The 20,940-nt window shown below is 47.9% G+C and overlaps 1 protein-coding gene across 6 annotated transcripts in view; it reads right to left on the bottom strand.

Moving 5' to 3' along the window:
• Positions 1–20,940, bottom strand: part of PNPLA7 (patatin like domain 7, lysophospholipase) — an 80,927-nt gene that overhangs the window by 27,101 nt on the left and 32,886 nt on the right. For all 6 annotated transcript variants that reach the window (XM_087418672.1, XM_087418674.1, XM_087418675.1 and 3 more), the window contains 5 exons: positions 13,185–13,262; positions 11,088–11,293; positions 9,443–9,574; positions 8,665–8,788; positions 7,945–8,058 (listed from right to left, as the gene is read on the bottom strand). In XM_087418672.1, coding sequence (XP_087274798.1) covers positions 7,945–8,058; positions 8,665–8,788; positions 9,443–9,574; positions 11,088–11,293; positions 13,185–13,262 — 654 coding nt within the window. The remainder of the gene's footprint in view (positions 1–7,944; positions 8,059–8,664; positions 8,789–9,442; positions 9,575–11,087; positions 11,294–13,184; positions 13,263–20,940) is intronic.

Raw genomic sequence — 20,940 nt, 5'->3', positions numbered from 1 at the left:
GCCCAGCCAATCAGAAATGCCACAGCTCAGCCAATGAGAGGCCGTTGCCACCCGGTTCTGTTTCTCTCCCCCAGTGGACTTTCCTTTAGAGCAGCCCCTCCCTCTCCCCCTTTTTCTCTATAAAAGCAGCTCCCTCCTTTGTTCTCCAGGTTTGCCTTTGGACATCCTGAATGGCAATTATTTTGGCTATTCCTAAATAAACTTGTTTTGAGAATAAAACAGGCAAATTTGCTTTTTAAGTTGACAATATAATAATGCTATTGTTGGTTATCTTAATACTAAATTTTTAGAATCACAGACCAAAGTATTTAAAGTTAGAATGTCAAAATATCTGTAATTTACTTTTAAATGCTTTTGTATAAAAATAAAGTGAGTTAAATGTTTTTTAATTGCTAAAGTTTACAACATGACAGAGGATGTTCTGTACAGACAGCCTACTACTGTGACTCTTAAACGCAGTGCAGGGTCAGTTTGAAAAGAGAAGCTGCTGTCAGCTTCAATAAAACTGAAATTATCTAGGACAGCAAGTACTGATGAGGTGATTCTGTTACTGCTCCTGAGGCGAATGCTGCTTCTCTCCCTTGATAAATAAATCAAAAGCAATAGGACATACTGGAGCATATGAGGAAGCCACTTGGTTTAAAACTAATTCGGCCTGACCTTGTTTTTCCAAAAGGGGCTGACGTGGCCTGTTGAGTGTGCATTGTACATCTGCTTTAAACATTTACAATGTCCCAAGGACAAGAATGCTACCCTTAAAGATAGGGATGTAACTTCCCCCTATATTGGCATTTCTTTAAGGATAATATCTCTTCCTGGAAACTAAGGATAAATTATCAACCTGCGGTGCTCACCTTGTGACCACTGACCTGCTGACCACCACCCTGCTGCTCCAGGTAAGCATCTTGTGACAGTAGTAAAAGAGATATTCCTGTTCTATGGTGTGTATGCTCTTTGTTCCAAGACAGTATATAACCACTCTGTACACCCCACTTCTTTGGTGCCCTTGAGGAAGGAAGGCCCTGGGCTATAGTCTCAAACCTGGCTCATAATAAACTCACCCCAATTTTGATTTATAGGTTGATTATGGATTATTTGTGTCGACACCCTGCACTCTGCCTCCCCAAGCCTCAGCCTCTGGTTTGCTTCCTGACTGTCTGCCACCAAGAGCTCTAGGACTGACTCTGGAAACAGCTGGCTGAGACCTTATGCTCCAAGAACCAGCATCCCCTAGCCCCTGCCAGCTAGCCCTCCCCCTGCAAGCTAACTCAGAGACACTCTTTTACCCCCTGGCTGCTGGAGCCCAAGACCCATTGAAGATGCAAGTGAAACTCTCCAAATTTTAGGATGTGAGACAAAAAATAGTTTGAGCAGAGTGGTCCAAAACAAAAGCTAAAAAGGAGTCTGGTTTATATTCAACTAATCTAGCATCAAACTGTTAATTAGAGCTAATTAAAAAACCACATTTTGTTATGGAAAATGTCAAACATACACAAAAGCAGAGAGAAGACTACAGCAAACCCCACCCTCCCATCACCCAGCTTCTACCATCTCATTTCACACACACAACACGAAAAATTTTGAAGCCAATCCCAAACACAGCATTTTATCTATTAATATTTGAATTTGTATCTCTAAAAGAGCCTTTAAAAACATAAGCATGATATAATTATCACAATTACGAATTAATAATAATTCTAAGTTAAAGCTAATTTAAAAAGTGATCATTTGTACATCAAGTGAAAAAGGTTCAAAATGTGAAAATGGTTCAAAATAGGCCAGTGAACACATGAAAAGGTGCTCAACATCATTAGTCATCAAAGAAATGCAAATTTTAACCACAATGGGATGCCATTTCCTACCAAAAGAACGGCTAATATCAGGGGAGATATTCACCCCAAGGTGATGATGCAGAGCACTGTGGGGGGACTGTAAATGGCACGACCACTCAGGAGAACTGGTTGGCAATTTCTTTAAAAGTTAAATACGGGGGGGCCGGCCCCATGGCTTAGTGCTTAAGTGCGCGCACTCCGCTACTGGCGGCCCGGGTTTGGATCCCAGGCGCGCACCGACGCACCACTTGTCCGGCCATGCTGAGGTGGCATCCCACATACAGCAACTAGAAGGATGTGCAATTATGACATACAGCTATCTACTGGGGCTTTGGGGAGAAAAAGGGAAAAAAAGGAGGAGGATTGGCAATAGATGTTACCTCAGGGCCGGTCGTCCTCAGCAAAAAGAGGAGGATTGGCGTGGATGTTAGCTCAGGGCTGATCTTCCTCACACACACACACAAAAGTTAAATACGTCTGCCCTATGACCCAGCAATTCCACTCTTAGGTAGCTACCAAGAGAAAAGAAAAATGTGCCATTGGGGCCGGCCCAATGGCGCAAGCGGTTAAGTGTGCGCGCTCTGCTGTGGCAGCCCGGGATTCGCCGGTTCAGATCCTGGGCGCGCACTGATGCACTGCTTGGCAGGCCACGCTGTGGCGGCGTCCCATATAAAGTGGAGGAAGATGGGCACAGATGTTAGCCCAGGGCCAGTCTTCCTCACCAAAAAGAGGAGGATTGGCAGATGTTAGCTCAGGGCTGATCTTCCTCACAAATAAAATAAAATAAAATAAAATAAACAGAAGGAGCCTTGGTCCCGATACTAACAAGGAATCATCAAATTACCCCCAAATGTTATACAAGATAAAAATAAAATTCCAATTAAAAAAAATGTGCCATAAAAACATTTATACAAGAACATTTTTAGTAGCCTTTTCATAACAGCCTCAAACTGGAAACAAGCCAAGTATCCATCAAGGGAGAATGGACGAAGGAGCTGTGGTGCACAGTGGAATACTACCTAACGATAAAAATAATGTGCCAGCAACACCCAGAACAAATGGATCCCTCAGATACCAACCCAGCAACAGAAGCCAGACACAAAACACTGCATTCTGTATTATTTCATTTATATGAAATCCAAGAACAGACAGAAAGTGGCCAGTGGTGGTTGAGGGTGGGACAGGGGCTGACTGGGAGCAGCCCCACCACGGGGCTGTGTGGCCGGTGGTTCCCTGTGCTGAAGGGCCAGGGGCAAGCCCACCACAGACTGAGCGGCCCAGAGTCCAGGGCAAGGCCGGACGCCTGTGGGAGAGCACACGCCATCCCAGGGCAGCCCCCACCTGGTTGCTCTGAGCACGTGCCCACTGTGCCCCGAGTGTCACTGGTCAGCCCAGCAGCAACCGGCTGTGTGACGGAGAAGCATGAGGTCTGGCTCAGGGCTCCTGTGAGCTGCACAAGTCAGGGCCCAGCCCCACAGGCCCCTCTTGCACCAACTCTTCCAACAGCTCACACTACACCCAGGGGCTGCCGCTCAACTTGCTGACAGGAGGAAGGAAGACTCCAGCTTGGCTGCCTGGTCAGCTTGGGTGTTGGCTTGAGCTGAAAGTGGACAGCTACAGCCCCCTCTGAGGATGATCCCCCAAAGGGCGAGGAGACCCTGGCCCCACTGTGCAGACAGAAAGGCGCCGAGGCAGAAGGCGGGAAGCTGCAGGACTGGAAGGTTGGAGACAAGGAGATGGGGAAGGTCTGGGGACCCTCAAGGGAGTGGGTGTGAGCAGAGGGTCTTTTCCTGGGCCCAGCAGGGAGCAGCCCCACAGAAGAGGCAGCTGATAGGAGCACGGCCAGCCTCTGTCCTTGGCATGAAGGCCCAACAGCAGCGCTTGCCTCGGCAGGACCGATACCCATTCCAAGGGTGGTTGGCCTTTTCTGCCCCCATCTGAGGACTCTCAAAGTGGCTGACTCTGCAGAGCATCAACCAAAACCAGGGGCTGATTACGACCGTGGGCCCCAGGGGCCCCACCCCACACTGCACCACCCAGAGCTGCTGGCAGGACAGTACCACGTCACATGGCATGCAGTGGCCTTGAGAGGTGCAGCTGAAGCACCAGCTGAGAGATATTTCCTGATGACGAGGGCACCACCCTGCAGGATGTGCTAACCTCCAAACCAGCAGCCGCTCTGGAGCTGTGGCCCCCAGGCAGAACATGGGCCTGCTTGCCCTTGCTCCCCGTGACCCCAAAGCTCCTGGTGGCACACGGGCTGGCCCTGGCCACCATGACAAGCACTCTGCCATCTGCTGGGGTCTCCTGGTGCTTAAATGGGCCATTAGCAGGGCCTTCAGATTTGAGTCTTGGTCACCCCACAAGCCATAGGCCAAGGGAGGGAAGCAGGGGGCTTTCCTCTGGTGAGTCTCAGGAGGGTGAGTGGGGCTGGGTGGGCTGCGAGGAGACTGGGCCCTCTCCTGGAAATGTCTAGGGGCTTCACCCACTCCATGGCAGCCCCCAGCCCAGGTCTGGTGGGCACAGGGAGAAGAGGGTCATGAGAACTGGAAGTAATGTGGGTGTGAGGGGACAGCAGCAGCCTGGTCTGGGGTGGGAGTGTCTGTTTAGGGGGTGGTGACAGTGAGATTCTGCGGCAGTAGGGGGGTGGTCCTGAGGGAGGGGCTGCACACGCTCATAAATAAATGGGTCAAGATGTGGGAGCAGACATTCTCACTACTGGAGGGGAGATGCTCACCTCAGTCCCTTGCCATGGTCCCTTGCTGGGCCCACTGAGTGGGCCAGCACCCCAAGCACCCAGCTCCACCAAAGAGACCAGGGCTCCAAACAGAAATACAGCCACCAGGGCCGAGGTAGGGAATGTAAGAGGAAATCAGAATGAGCCCTAGGGGCCCCCAAGGGCCAAATTTGGGATACAAACATCCACATGAAAGATGACAGTGTCAAAATCAACTATAGTGGAGCCATTTTAAGATGGAGTCAGAGCTGCTTTTCCAGAGAAACTGCCTGCTGTCTTGAACCTTGGACTGAGCCAAACCTTTGGACTGGGCCAAAACAGCAATTGTTTTACAAGCAATTGTTTGAGAAGTCAGCAGGAGAACAGACATCCTGATCACAAAGACTGAGGATGGTTGGCTTTCTGAAGATAGTCAATACCCAATCAATGTTTACCCAAGACCAGCTCTCTGCCTCCAACTTCAATTAACATTCTTTGTAATACAACTTCCCTTCTCTGCCTCTAAAAGCCCCTGACTTTTACTCCCTAGCAGGAGGCTATTTGGGTTCCTACCTGAATCTGTGCTTCCCGAATTGAAATTCTTTGATCCCAAATAAACGCTTCGCCTCTCAAACTGGTTTCTGTATTTGTAGGTTGACAACAGGAAAAGATTAGAAACCATCTAATAATAAAAGAAGACTCCTGAGTCAACAGTGACACACGAAATCAATGAACAAATACATGGGGAGAGCAGAAAGCTTTTCCTTACAGGAAACACTGACCATCAACATGGAAAGAAGCATAAATGAGAAAATCACCAATCAGGTCCCCCCATGACCCCAGAAGGCTGGAGACAGAGCCCTGGGGTTATCGTTACAGGGATACCAGGCCCAGAGACGGAAGGGTGAATGCAGGAGCCAGCACTGCGCAGCACATCAAGGGGAGAGTCTCCAGCCCTCTACCCTTGCCAGGGCCGTGGCCCCGTCAGGGAGACTGGGGGGGCCCGGAGCAAAGACTCCCGTAGATGCTGCTGTTTGGGTGCTGGTGTCAGAGCCAGCTGGCCCCAAGGTCTGCTTCCCCAGGGAAGCCCCCCTACACCGTCCAAGAAAAAATCCCTTACCTGGTTTCCAACCGGAAAGACTTGCCCTGTAATGGAACTGGGCCCGCCCACGCAGGACACAGCAAGGCCTCCAGCTACTTCCCGCAACGGGACCCTGCGGCCTGCCTAAGAAGCCCATGTCTGTCTGACTGATCTTACTCTCAAGAACTCTGCTATTTTAACTGGGATGGCTGCTCCATTTCCATTTCTACCTGGGGATTGGAAGTACAGAATGTGACATGAGTTAGAGAAACCTCAACTAAACTGGACGGGAAAGGCCTGCAGCAGGAGCTCTTGCCCCATCACACACTGTCAATCACTCCAAACAGGAAGTACAATTATTTACTACTGAGGGAAGACTTCTCTCCCCGCCCAGCAACAGCCCAGCCAATCAGAAACACTGCAGCTCAGGGCCCGCCCGTGGCTTAGCGGTTAAGTGCGCGCGCTCCGCTGCTGGCGGCCAGGGTCCGGGTCCTGGGCATGCACCGACGCACTGCTTCTCCGGCCATGCTGAGGCCGTGTCCCACATACAGCAACTAGAAGGATGTGCAACTATGACATACAACTATCTACTGGGGCTTTGGGGGAAAAATAAATAAAATTAAAAAAAAAAAAAGAAACACTGCATCTCAGCCAATCAGAAATGCTGCAGCTCAGCCAATCATAAATGCTACAGTTCAGCCAAGGAGAAGCCGTTGCCACCCTGATCTGTTTCTCTCCCCCAGTGGGCTTTTCCTTTAGAGCAGCCCCTGCCTCTCCCCCTTTTTCTCTATAAAAGTAAACTCCTTCCTTTGCTTGTTGGATATGCCTATGGGTCACCATAGCACGCATGTCCTGAATTGCAACTCTTTGGGCTCAAATAAAGATCTTTTAAGATGAAATAATGGATGAATTTGTTTTTTTGTTTTTTTGTGAGGAAGATCAGCCCTGAGCTAACATCTGTTGCCAATCCTCCTCTTTTTGCTGAGGAAGACTGGCCCTGGGCTAACATCCATGCTCGTCTCCCCCTACTTTATGTGTGGGATGCCACCACAGCACGGCTTGATAAGCGGTGCGTAGGTCCGCACCCGGGATCCGAACCCACGAACCCCGGGCTGCCGAAGTGGAGCATGCAAACTTAAGCACTACGCCATCGGGCTGGCCCCTAAGGAGTCTGTCTTGTTTTGGGCTTTGGTGGTCTGGAATAAACAGTATTTGTTATATTTAAACGGTCTCCTTTCACTCCTATTTATTTAAAGTGTTTATTAGTAATAGCTGAATTTTGTCAAATGTCTTGATACAACCGTAAGGGGCTTCGCTTTTAACTTTTGCCATAATCAAGCATATTTTAATAATTTTCCAACACTTGACTAATATTCCTTGAATAAATCCTAATCAAACATTTTTATAGTTGATTTGCTAATATTTAGAGTATTTATAGCTATGGTATTAAGAGAAATGATTAAAAGTTTTCTGCATTATTTTTATCAAATTTTGGTGTTAGAGTCATGTTAACTTCAAAAATAAACTGGGAGATTTTCCATTGTTCTAGAACGGAGACACGCACAACATGTGCATGCATGCTAATAAAGATGGAGCAGGCCTGAGCCTTCACAGCTGCCTCGGCCATCCTTTCTCAGGCAGCCCAATTGCTGATTCCGTCCAGGAGCAGCCCCATCCCACCTCCTCCAAACCTCTGAGGTCAGAGGCTCTCCCATTTCCTTGGCTACACTCTTACCACCTAGACACAGGGAGGTAAATACCAGAAAACCAGCCACAGTAACTACCCGCCAAGTAGGACCAACTCCCCTCATTTTGCTGCCTGAACTGACCACCGGAGCCCGAGCCTGCATCTGCCCCTCCAAATTTCAGTTTCACCTCTCCTGAGCTGCACAGTAGGAAAGCTCCCACACCACCTAAAACCGCACTGTTATCGTGTCGTGTTCCTGCTTGTAAATACCCTAACTCTAACCCTAATCCCTCAACCTGACTGGTTTTAAATATCACTTGTGAGATGGCTCATCTAGGGGGAAGTGGTGGGAACACGGCAGTGCCAGGCAGGCTTTACTTGCTTGGTTCCCACACATGGCTCCCACCTCCTGCCTGTGCCCAGGCCACCTGCCCTGAGGCCCTCATCCCTATGGGCTAGTCCATGCTGACATTTCTTTTCAAACCATGAAACCTGCCTGCTCCAGGTTATGTTTCAATCTCTACCTCACTCTGGCTCTTAGACAGGAGGCAGCCCACTGCTTGGTAATCATGATTTCACCACCTGAATGTCCTGCTTCCCTAGCGCAGCTCAGAGCAGGAGCCCTTACCTGCGGGTACTTGCGCTTGATGGATGTCAGGGCTCCAGCCGGAAGCTTGGCCAACTCTGAGTCCCGAACGGCATGCACTGTGGTCGCCCTGGCCTGGCGGGTGAGCGTCTCTACCTGGAAAAGGAGCTGCCGTGCTGGGGCCGCACTGCTTACACCCACTAGCCCCGCAGGGCCCAGCTGGTCGCACCCAGAACTGGAGGGCAGAGCACACCCTTCTAGAATGTGGTGTGCAGGTGAGAAAGGGGAGGAAGAGGAGCTCACCCACCCCCCTGCGGTGGTGGAGGAAGCGTCAGTGAGAGCTGGCAAGTGGGCATGCTGTCAGTAGCAATGGAACCTGCGAGAGGCCAAAGGGGCCCCCAGCACCCCCAGACAGGCTGCCCTGTCAGGCACCGAGAAGAGGTCAGTCAGCTGTCCCTCAGCCAGGGCTTCATTCTACATACAAGGGTCTCGAAGGAACCACCTTGACAGGCACGTTCTCCTGAGGGAGGGCGAAGGGGCTGCTCCCAAACCTCCACCCCTGCCCAGCCAGCCACTCTCCCTGGAGACCTTTGGGAGGCAACTCCTGCAGCTGTTCCACCCCTAGTGCTGCAGCCCAGGCTGAGAGCAAGCAAGCCACCTGAAAACTGCAGGTGCAGCGCTCGGGCCACCCAGGAAAGGCATGCACCCCAGATAAGGGGGTCTCCCTGATGGCAGGGCATGGGGGGAGGGGCCCAGCCCTACCACACCGATGAGGTCTCCGCGGCCATACTCCCCCGCCAGGCGCTTTTTGCCATCGTCCTTTTGGATCACTGAGCGCAGCCGGCCACTGAGGACAATGTAGGTGCAGTCCGACTTGTCCCCCTGCCTGTGGGGAGAGAGGCTGCTGGGAGCAGGCAGGGTACCGGCTGGGAAGCTCTTGGCCACCCGAGGTGGCAAAAAAAAAAGAATGCAGTCTTCTCACGAAATTGTTTTCTTTTGGAAAATATATTTTCCATTAAAAAATATGTATGCCACCATGTAAAAGGTTTATTGTGATTTTTAAATAAATAATTAAATATTTAAAACTTCCTTAGTTTCAATTTTTGTAACTAAGGACCATGAAAATTGATAGTGATAATCCAGGTCTGTCTGACTGGGCACGTGTGAAGCTCTGAATCCAGCTGTTGTTGTGAGTGGAACTAAGGACGCCCGCTGAGGTCACGGGGAAACCTTCAGCATGGAGCAACTCCATAAATACTGTCCGAACACTGCTTTTGTTGGCCATCTTAAAGGATGGTGTGGATTTGTGCGTACTGACATGGAAAGACGCCCGTGGAAAAGTGTGTGTCTGAGCGTGTGTATGTGTACACAAAACCCAGGAGGCCACGAAGCATGTTCCCGTGATGACCTCCGGGAGCAGAGCCAGAGGAAACTCACCCTTCTGTTGACAGTTTCCACCCTACCTGAGCTCTGTCCATCAGCCCGTTTTCAGTCAGGACAATGCAGTTGACAGAGAAACCTGCACACCTGCGGGCCTCACCTGTAGATGGCACGCCCGGCCTCCACCTCCATCCAGTCCAACGCAAAGTCGATCTGCCGCACAAAGGAAGACACCCGCTTCACCAGGGTGTGTGCCACGCCCAGGACGACGGTCGGCTGCTTCCGCATGATCCTGCAGAGCCAGCCCAGAGTCATTCCCCTCACGTCCTCTGACCAATCCTGCCAGCTCTCCCCTTCGCTCCAGGCCACAGCACTCGAGAGTAGGCAGGACCCACAGCCCACTTATCAAAGCACAACACCATGTAGCTGGTGATGCAGACACCAGCCACAGTCTAGGACAGAGCACAGCACTCGGTCAGTCACCTGCCCCATCGCAGCCTGTGTGTGCCCATGGCCAGCGGCTTTGGAAAAGTCTTCAGAGTCCCTCTCCAGGCTGTTGCCCACCCCACGGATGTCCTCAGAGCACAGGCCATGCATAAGGCCCCAACACCAGCCGTGGGATGCAAATTCCCTGGCCCCACGACCAAGCCATGAACACTAGAGCGGGAAGAGTGGGAGGAGGCCAAGTGGAGGGTACAGGAGTGAGGATGTGACCAAGAGGTTGGTGGGCAGAGATCATACGGGGCCTTGTGCCAGGAAAGGAAAGGCGCCAGGTCAATCCTGGGCATGATGGAAGTCACTGGCAGGCTCTGGCCAGCAGGAACATGATCAGCCTGTCTCCCTAGCTGCCGTGGGAGAACAAGCTGCTGAGGGTGAAGGCAGAAGCAGGGTGCTCCACTATACTGTGGAGGCTTCCAGAAGGCAGCAGCAGGGAGGAGCGGTCAGCTCACTGGCTGCAGTCAGGCTGGACCGACAAGGGAGAGTGCGGGGGCTGGGGTGACTCCGGGACTTAGGCCCGAGCCAGGGGCAGGTGGAGTTCCCAGTCGCTGAGATCACAAAACTGGGAGCAGCAGCAAACTGGGGGAAAATTTGAAGCTGTGCTTTGGACAGCAGATTATGGAAGCCCCTGAGACATCACAGGGGAACGTCAAGATGGAGCCCGACACACGAGCCTGGACTCAGGAGGGAAGTTTGCTAGGAGATGTGAATGTGGTACATAAAGCCCCGGGGTGGGATGAGATTCCTCAGGACATCAGTTGGAGGATGTCTGCAGGGCAGGAACTGCCTATATCAGGGTCTCATGCTGTGAGCACACACACACAGACACAAGCACACACAGATGACACACACACAGAGGGATCAGGCAGGGGACCGGCCCCAGGCTCCCCCAGCAGGCCAAGGACACATCTGGGCCTGAAGGGACTGGGTGGGGTTTACCAGGGTTTACGTCCAGCCTAGGAGATGATGCAGACTAACTACCTTCCTGAGAAGGAGCCCAAGTTTACTTTGGCTTCCAGAGGCAGAGAGGCATGGCAGCCGCCCCGCAGCACGACATCCCTTCCTGCATGTCTCACCCCACTGTCCTTGCCTTTCTCCCTGGACTCCTATCTCCTCAAGTGTGAGCAGGGCAAGGGGCAGGACCTCTGTGAGGTGCCCAGCATGGGCCCCAGGACAGGCACGACAGACTGCGTGACACGAACGAGCTCAAAGGGCCACGCAGGTGCGACACAGGGGAGCCTGGCCTTACATGGTATAGCAGAAGCCCGGTGGTTAGATCACAGCAGGGCAGGGCGGGTGGGACTCACTCATAGAAGTGTGCCTTGGAGATGGACAGGAAGCTGCAGTCCCTGTTGGCCTTGATGGTGAAGATGAGGGGCTCGCCGGTGAGCACAGCCAGCTGTCCCACCATCTCCCCGGGGCGCGTGACAAACAGGCAGGTGTCCTCCTCACTGTCAATCTTCTGCTGGTACACGTGCAGCAGCCCCGAGACCACAAAGAGGATGTTCACATCCTGACAAAATGAGAGGCATAAGCCAGGGACGCCACGGGGCCCAGGGCTCTGCAGCAGGCCCAGCCAAGGAGCTGCCAGGCGAGCTGCTCGCATCTCCTTTGCCTGTTTTGTCTCCTATAACTTGCCCTGGGCACAGAGTCTCGTTGGAAACATTTCAGCAGTGTCTACAGTTTTATCATTTAATTATCATCACAGGAGATTAATTTTTTCAGTAGGTCCACAGCAGAGAGCCTAGCCAGACACACACACTTTCCATCTCGGCACTGACGTATTTAATTGTCCACACAAATATGTGATCAGCTCAACATTCACCAGAGACAATGACATAACCTCTCCCTTAAAAGCAGCCCACAGCCTGCACGCTGGTCGGCCTGCGCTGCCACACCTGCTGCTGGGCGGGCCTTTCCCAGGCCCCGAGTCCCTGCTTGCCCAGGTGACAGTGGCACGGAGCGGCTCCGAGGGGCACTGTCTTCCCTCTCCATGCAGCCCTGACAGGTTTTGCCCCTGGATGGGGTGGACACCTGACAGCAGCCAGCAGACCCCTCCCCACACCATGCCACCGCTCACACAACACAGGCATTTTGGGTGCAACGTCTGCAAATACGCCCATGTGAGCAGCCGGATGCCAACCACAACTGATGTGTGTCCATCATATGGCCTCTTGCCAAATCTTCCCAGTTGGACGACATCTCTCTGGTCTGTGCAGAAAAGCGCCCGTGCGGCAGAAATCAGAGGGGCTCAGTTGCGCTTCATGGGCTCTGGGCTGTCTGAGGGTCTGGGAGGCTCGGGGGCAGACAGAGGCCAGCTCTTGCTCCAGCTACAGCCTCTGAGGGGCACCTGGGTGCTCAGTGCTCTGGAGAGGACTGAGGCCTGCTACGGGAGGAGAGGCTTTCCCAGCCAGATGGCCTAGACTGACCCAGTGCAGGAGAGTCAGCAGTGTGCTTCCTCCGAGGAAAAGGAAAAGCCTTTCTTGATCATGGTAAAGACAAAAAAGAAAAGAGAAAGGGAAGAGAAGGAGGGAGAGAGGACAAGCGTCGCTAATGTCTGTGGGAAAGTGTCAGTGAGAGTCCTCAGGAGGCCTGAAGCTGCCAAGCTCCCCACCGGGCTGGGGCTTCTGCGTCTTCCCATCCCGGTGCCCACAGGCTCCCGCTGCCTGGGCAGGTCTGTCCTCCAAGCCCCGCCCTGCGTCTGCACTCAGCTCAGCACTGTGGTGGCCGGCTGTGGGCACCTGGGCCCCTATGGTGTTGCTCCAGAGGACGAGTGGCACAGAAGTGAGGACCCAGGCTCGGTTTGCTCTCCCAGCAAAGCTGCTTTAAAAGCAAACTAAACAAAACACTTTCCACCACGCTAATGCAGGGGCCAGAGAGAATGCAACTCTTACAAAGAGAGACACCTCAGACAAGGCAACACCCAGGAGAGACGAGCTCCCAGGAGGACAGAGGTGTTGGAGATTATCTCTGCTGGCCTCGCAGGGTGAGGTTCTCACAATCAGAAATTAGGTTCATTTATGAAAAACAAAATTATTTTTCATCTGTATCTGGGTTTGAAAACTGAGAAAACAAAATTATTTCTTCTGCACCTGACTTTGTGAGCTCAGTAATGACTCTAAGGTAAATATGCATGTGTATGTGCGTACGTTGAGTGTGGAAATGTGCACACTCCCATGAAGAGGACAGGCTCAGTGATCCTCAACACGTCTGCAGACACCTTCACAAGCTGGAGGGAAAGAGCCCCTCCAGGAACAGTGACAACAGACCCTGCATTGTGCATCCAGCATACGCCCAGGCTGGACCACAGTCAGGCTGCCTCCTCCAAGCTCCATCCAGGGCCAGGTTACAGGACTGGGCAGCCCTGGTGACTCCTCCCTTGAACCCCACAGCTTTTCACTCACCTGGTCTCCCTGCCTCGACACCACTGTGCCCCCAGGGACATGGAGAAGCGTCACCCGGCCATCCAACAGCGAAGGGTCCTAAAAACAGAAACGCAGAGGTCAACACAAGGAGCACGGAGAAACGACCTCAAATGGAGGCCGTACCTGGGCTCCACAAGAGGCAGAGCCACACAGCCACAAAATCCAGAAAATCTTCTGAGGACTGATCACAAAGAGGGACATAGCAGATGTCAGAGCACTCTGTAAAGCCTCTGATATCAAACTGGTCATATCAGCACAGGACAGATAAAACATGGTGGGAAAGACAGAAAATCAGAAATGCACATCAGAGCCAGCCCTGATGGCCTCATGGTTAAAGTTCGGTGTGCTCCGCTTCAGTGGCCCAGGTTCGGTTCCCAGGCGCAGAACCACACCACTTGCCTGTCAGTAGCCCTGCTGTGGCAGTGGCTCACATAGAAAAACTAGAAGGACTTACAACTATACACAACTATGTACTGGGGCTTTGGAGAGGGGAAATAAACAAGGAAGATTGGCAACAGATGTTAGCTCAGGGTGACTCTTCCCCAGCCAAAAAAAAAAAAGGAAATGCACACCAACATTTTTGTGAACTTATGTAACAAAGAGAAGATTTCATTTCAGTGAGAAAGACAATTTATTTAATGAATAGTGCTGGCCTAATTGGCAAGAACATGGGGGTGGGAAGCCCTTTTCCATACAAGCTACACGCTCCAGGTCAGAAGCACAGAGTGCATTGGACCAGCCTTTTCAACCAGGCATCCAGGTCGCTCCAGCTAAGGAAAGAATCTCTGTGCTTGAAGGTATGTCATCAGAAATCTCCAAAACTGAAAAGCAAACAGAAAAAAGACTGATAAAAATAGAACAGAATATTTAAGGACTGTGGGACAACTACAAAAGCAGTAACATATGCCTGATGGGAATTCCAGAAACAGAAGAGAGAAAGAAACAGAAGAAATATTGGAAGCACTAATGACTGAAATTAATGTCAGACACCGAACCACGGGAAGCTCAGAGAACACCAAGTGGATAAACTACACCTTGACATATATTCAAATTACAAAAAGTCAAAGATAAAGAAAAAACCCTGTAAGAAGCCAGAGGTAAAAACACCTTATCTATACAGGAACAAAGGTAAGAATTACATCCTACTTCTCAGCAACCATGCAGGCAAGAGAGTGGACTGAAATATTCAAAGAGTTGAGAGAAAAAAACACCAGCTTAGAATTCTGTACCCTGTGAAATTATCCTTCAAAAGTGAAGGAGAAATAAAGACTTTCTCAGACAAATGAAAACAGAGGGAATCTGTTACCAGATTCCTTGTAAGAATCTGGTAACAGATTCTTGCAAGAAATGTTAATACAAGGGACCAGACGGAGGATTTACGATTATTTTGCTATTACAAGGTACTTACACTACCCACAAAGTGATATAGTGTTTAAAAGGAAGAATCTCTTTTTCTCTACACACTGAATACTTCTGACACGAAATGTGTGGGGTTTTCCCTACACCAAGCAATTCTCCAACTCTCTGGACACCAACTGGGTGTCGTAGGATTCAGTTCTGACACCAACTACCTGGAGTTAGCATCAGATCCCACAGGTTAGGGGCTCAGTCTCACAAGACTGCCCCCACTTCAGACACCCATGTCTAAAGCAGAGGGTCCCCATGTCACCCATATTTCTGTCCAACTTGGCTACAGATCAGGGTTCCCACAACTCCCTCATCAGGTTCAATAATTTGCCAGGATGGCTCACATAACTCTGGGAAATATTTACTTACATTTACTCGTTTATTATATAATAAAGGATACAGATGAAGAGGTACATAGGGTGAGGTCCAGAAAGGTCCTGAGCACAGGAGCTTCTGTCCCCATGGAGTTGGGGTGTGCCACCCTCCCAGTGTGGATGTGTTCACCAACCTAGAAACTCTCCAAACCCCAAAGGTCAGGGATTTTTATGGAGGGTTCATCACATAGGCATGACAGATTTTTAACTCAATATCCAGTCCCTCTCTTCTCCCTGGAGGATGGGAGTGGAGCTAAAAGTTCCAAGCTTCTGACCATGGCTTTGTCTTTCTGGCGACTAGCCCCCCATCCAGGAGCCCATGAAGAGTCTTCTCATTTCCTATAACCCAGGAAATTCCAAGGGATTCAGGAGCTCTGGTCAGGAACTAGGGGTAGAAACCAATATATATATTTCTTATGATGTCACTGTGTTATTTGAAAGGGGGCTTGGATTAACTATAAAAGTACATTGCTAACTATAGGGCAACCACTAAAAAAAGAAGTATAACAGATAAACTAAGAAAGGAGAGAAAACGGAATCATATAAAACGCTCAACTAAAATCACAAAAAGCAGGGGGCCGGCCCTGTGGCCTAGTGGTTAAGTTTGGCGTGCGCTGCATCAGTGGCCCACGTTTGGTTCCTCGGCACAGACCTACACCATTTGTTGGCAGCCATGCTGTGGCAGTCACCCACATACAAAATATAGAGGAAGATGGGCACAGATGTTAGCTCAGGGCCAATCTTCCTGAAGCAAAAAAAAAAAAACAATACACAAAAAGCAGAAAAAGAGTGGTAGATAAAAATAGGAACACAGAACAAGGGCAACAAATAGAAAACAATAACAAATATGGTAGGTCTTAATCCAACTATATCAATAATCACTTTAAACATCAATGGTCTAAATATACCAATTAAAAGACAAAGATTGTCAGAGTAGCTAAAAAAACAAGATCCAACCATATATTGACTACAAGAAGCCCACTTTAAATATAAAGACAAGTATAGATTAAAAGTAGATGGATGGAGAAAGATATATCATGCTAACACAAATAAGAAGAAAGCAGGAGAAGCTGTATTAATTTCATACAGAGCAGACTTCAGGAAAGGAAAATTACGAGGGATAAAGAAGGGCATTGCATAATAAATGACAAAGGGGTCAGTTCTTTTAGAAGACACAACAGGGGGCTGGCCCCGTGGCATAGCGGTTAAGTGCGCGCGCTCTGCTGCTGGCGGCCCGGGTTGGGATCCCAGGCGTGCACCAATGCACTGCTTGGCAGGCAACGCTGTGGCGGGGTCCCATATAAAGTGGAGGAAGATGTGCACAGATCTTAGCCCAGGGCCAGTCTTCCTCAGCAAAAAGAGGATTGGCACAGATGTTAGCTCAGGGCTGATCTTCCTCACAAAAAAAAAAAAACAAGAAGACACAATAATCCAATACATAATGTGTATGCACCTAACAGCAGAGCATCAAAATATGTGAGGCAAAAACTGATAGACGTGCAAGGAGAAATAAATACATCCACTATTATAGTTGGAGACTTCAACACCCCTCTCTCAGAAATGGACAGAACCAGTAGGCATAAAATCAGGACAGAGTTGAACTCAACAGCACCACCAATCAACGGGATACAATTGACATCTATAGACTACTTCATCCAACAACAGCAGAGTACACATTCTTCTCAAGCTCACATGGAACATTCACCAACATAGACTACGGTTGTGGGCCATAAGACACATCTTCACAAATTTAAAAGAATAGAAATAGTACAATATCTGCTCTCAGACCACAGTGGAATTAAACTAGAATTCAATAACAGAAAGACAGTTGGAAAACCCCAAAATACTTGGAGAGTAAACAATACACTTCTAAATAACACATGGGTCAAAGAAGAAATCTCAAGAGAAATTTGAAAATATTTTGAACTAAATTAAAATGAAAAAACAACTTATCAAAATTTGTGGGATCCAGCAAAAGCAGTGCTTAGAGGGAAATTTATAACATTGACAGCACAGATTAGAAAAGAAGAAAGATCTAATATCAATAATCTAAGCTTCTACTCAGGAAACTAGAAAAAGAAGAGCAAATTAAACCCAAAGTAAGCAGAAGAAAAGAAACAAAATTTAGAATAGAAATCAATTAGGCAGAAGATGCCAGCCCCATGGCGTAGTGCTTAGGCTTGGCATGCTCTGCTTCAGTGGCCCAGTGTTCACAGATTTGGATCTCAGGTGTGGACCTACACCACTCGTCAGTCATGCTGTGGCGGCAACGCACATATAAAGGGGAGGAAGACTGGCACAGATGTTAGCTCAGGGCTAATCTTCCTCAGGAAAAAACAAAAAGAAGAAATCAGTTAGGCAGAAATCGATGAAACTGAAAACAGGAAATCAATAGAGAAAATCAACAAAACCAAAAGCTGGTTCTTTGGAAAAATCAATAAAATTGATAAGCCTCTAGCCAGGCTAACTAAGAAAAAAGAGAGAAGACACAGATTACTAACATCAGAAATGAAAGAGGGGTGGGGCCGGCCCCATGGCTTAGTGGTTAAGTGCATGCGCTCCACTACTGGCGGCCTGGGTTCAGATCCCGGGCGTGCACCGACGCACCACTTGTCCGGCCATGCTGAGGCAGCGTCCCACATACAGCAACTAGAAGGACGTGCAACTATGACATACAACTATCTACTGGGACTTTGGGGAGAAAAAGGGGAAAAAAAAAGAGGAGGATTGGCAATAGATGTTAGCTCAGGGCCGGTCTTCCTCAGCAAAAAGAGGAGGATTGGCATGGATGTTAGCTCAGGGCTGATCTTCCTCACAAAAAAAAAAAAAAAAGGAATGAAAGAGGGAACATCACCACAGATCCCATGGACATTAGAAGGATAATAAGGACTACCATGAACAACCCTATGCCCACCAATTTGATAACCTAGATTAAATGAGCCAATTCCTTGAAAGACACAATCTACCACAACTCAAACAAGAAGAGATAATCTGAATAGGCCTATATCTATTAAAGAAATTGAATCAACAATTAATAACCTTCCGAAACAGAAAGTACCAGGACCAGATGGGTTGACTGGTAGATTCTACCAAATATTTCAGGAAGAAATTATACCAATTCTCTACAATCTCTTTCAAAAGATAGAGGCAGAAAGAATACTACTTAACTCATTCTACGAGGCCAGGCTTTCCCTAACACCAAAACCAGACAAAGGGATTACAAGAAAAGAAAACCACAGACCAATATCTCTCATGAACATAGACGTAAAAATTCTCAACAAAGCATTAGCAAATTGAATACAACAACAAATGAAAAGAATTATACACAACAACCAAGTGGGATTTATCCCAGTTACACAAGGCTGATTCAACACTCGAAAATCAATTAATGTAACGCATCACATCAACAGGCTAAAGAAGAAAAATCACATGATCCTATCAATAGAGGAAGAAAAAGCATTTGACAAAATCTAACACCCATTCATGATAAAAACTCTCAGTAAACTAGAAATAGATAATTCCCTCAACTTGATAAAGAACATATACAAAAAATCTACAGCTAACATCACACTTAACAGTCAGAAACTTGAAGCTTTCCTATTAAGATCAGGTACAATGCAAGGATGCCCCCTCACCACTCCTTTTCAACATCATACTGGAAATCCTAACTAATGCAATAAGACAAGAAAAGGAAATAAAATGTATACAGATTGGGAAGGAAGAAATAAAACTATCTTTGTTCATAGATGACGTGATTGTCTATGCAGACAATCCAAAATAATCAACAAAAAAACTCTTGGAACTAATAAGCAATTATAGCAAGGTTACAGGATAAAGGTTAATACACAAAAGTCAATTGCTTTCCCATATGCCAGCAATGAACAAGTGGAATTTGAAAATAAAAACACAACAACATTTACATTAGCACCCCAAAAAATGAAATACTTAAGTACAAATCTAACAAAATATGTACAGGATCTCTATGAGAAAACTACACAACTCTGATGAAAGAAAACAAAGAACCAAATAATTGGAGAAACAGTCCATGTTCATGGATAGAAAGACTCGATATTGTCATCATGTTAGTTCTTCCCAACTTGATCTATAGATTCAATGCAATCCCAGTCAAAACTCCAGCAAGTTATTTTGTGGATATTGACAAACTGATTCTAAAGTTTATATGAAGAGACAGAAGACCCAGAATACCAATACTATATTGAAGGAGAGGAACAAAGTCACAAGTCTGACACTATCTGACTATAAGAATTACTATAAAGCTACAGTTATCAAGACAGCGTGGTATTGGTGAGATACTGACAAAAAGACCAATGGAACAGAATAGAGAACCCAAAAAGAGAGCCAGCCATACATATAATCAACTGATCTTCGATACAGGAGCAAAGGTAATAAAATGGAGAAAAGATAGCCTTTTCAACAAATGGTGCTGGAACAACTGGAAATCCACATGCAAAAAATGAATCTAGACACAGACCTTCCACTCTTCACAAAGATTAACTCATAATGGATCATAGACCTAAATGTAAAACACAAAATTATAAAACTTCTAGAAGATAACAGGAGAAAATTTACATGACTTTGGGTTGGGCAATGACTTTTTAAATACAACACCAAAGGCATAATCCATTAAAGAAATGATAAGCTGGACTCCTTTAAAATTAAAAATTTCTGCTCTGTGAAAGACACCATCAAGAGAATGAAAAGACAAGTCACAGACTTGGAGAAAATATTTGCAAAAGACATATCTAATAAAGGATTTTTATCCAAAACGTACAAAGAACTCTTAGAATTCAATAATATGGAAACCAAACAACTTGGTTAGAAAATGGGGAAAAGGGGCCGGCCCGGTAGTATAGTGGTTAAGTTCGTGCGCTCCACTTCCGGGGTTCGCAGGTTCAGATCCCAGGTGTGGACCTAGGCGTCCCACATAAAGTAGAGGAAGATGGGCACAGATGTTAGCCCAGGGCCAGTCTTCCTCAGCAAAAAGAGGAGGACTGGCAACAGATGTTAGCTCAGGGCTAATCTTCCTCACACACAAAAAAATAAATAAATAAATGGGCCAAAGACCATAACAGTCTCACCAAAGAAGACATACAGATAGCAAATAAGCATATGAAAAGATGTCACATCACAAGTCATCAGGGAAATGCAAATTAAAACAATAATGAGATACCACTACACACCTATTAGAATGTACAAAATCCAGGGGCCGGCCTGGTGGCACAAGCGGTTAACTGCACGTGCTCCGCTGCGGCGGCCCAGGGTTCGCCAGTTCGGATCCCGGGCACGCACGATGCACTGCTTGGCAAGCCATGCTGTGGCGGCGTCCCATATAAAAGTGGAGGAGAATGGGCACGGATGTTAGCCCAGGGCCGGTCTTCCTTGGCAAAAAGAGAGGAGGATTGGCAGATGTTAGCACAGGGTCGATCTCCTCACAAAAAAAAAAAAAAAAAAAAAGAATGTACAAAATCCAGAACACTGAAAACACCAAATGCTGGTGAGGATGTGGAGCAGTAGGAATTCTCACTCATTGCTGGTGGGAATGCCAAATGGTGCAGCCAGTTTGGAAGACAGTCTGAGAAGTTTCTTACAAAACTAAACATGCTTTTACCATATGATCCAGCTATCATGCTCCTTGGTATTTACCCAAAAGAGTTGAAAATCTAGGTCCACACAAAAACCTGCACACGGATATTTACAGCAGCTTTACTCATAATTGCCAAAACTTGGAAGCAACCAAGATGTTCTTCAGTAGGTGAACGGATAAATAAACTGTAGTACATCCAGACAATGGAATATTATTCAGCCACTAAAAAGAAATGAGCTATCAAGCCATGAAAAGATACAGAGGAACCTTAAATGCATATGACTAAGTGAAAGAAGCCACTCTGAAAAGGCTACATACTATATGATTCCAACTATATGACATCCTGGAA

Source organism: Ceratotherium simum, chromosome 29 (assembly GCF_057802395.1).
Source record: "Ceratotherium simum simum isolate JZ-2026a chromosome 29, ASM5780239v1, whole genome shotgun sequence".
Taxonomy (NCBI): Eukaryota; Metazoa; Chordata; class Mammalia; order Perissodactyla; family Rhinocerotidae; genus Ceratotherium; species Ceratotherium simum.
The sequence above is the reverse complement of the archived record's forward strand: the minus strand, read 5'-3'. Positions and strand labels throughout refer to the sequence as shown.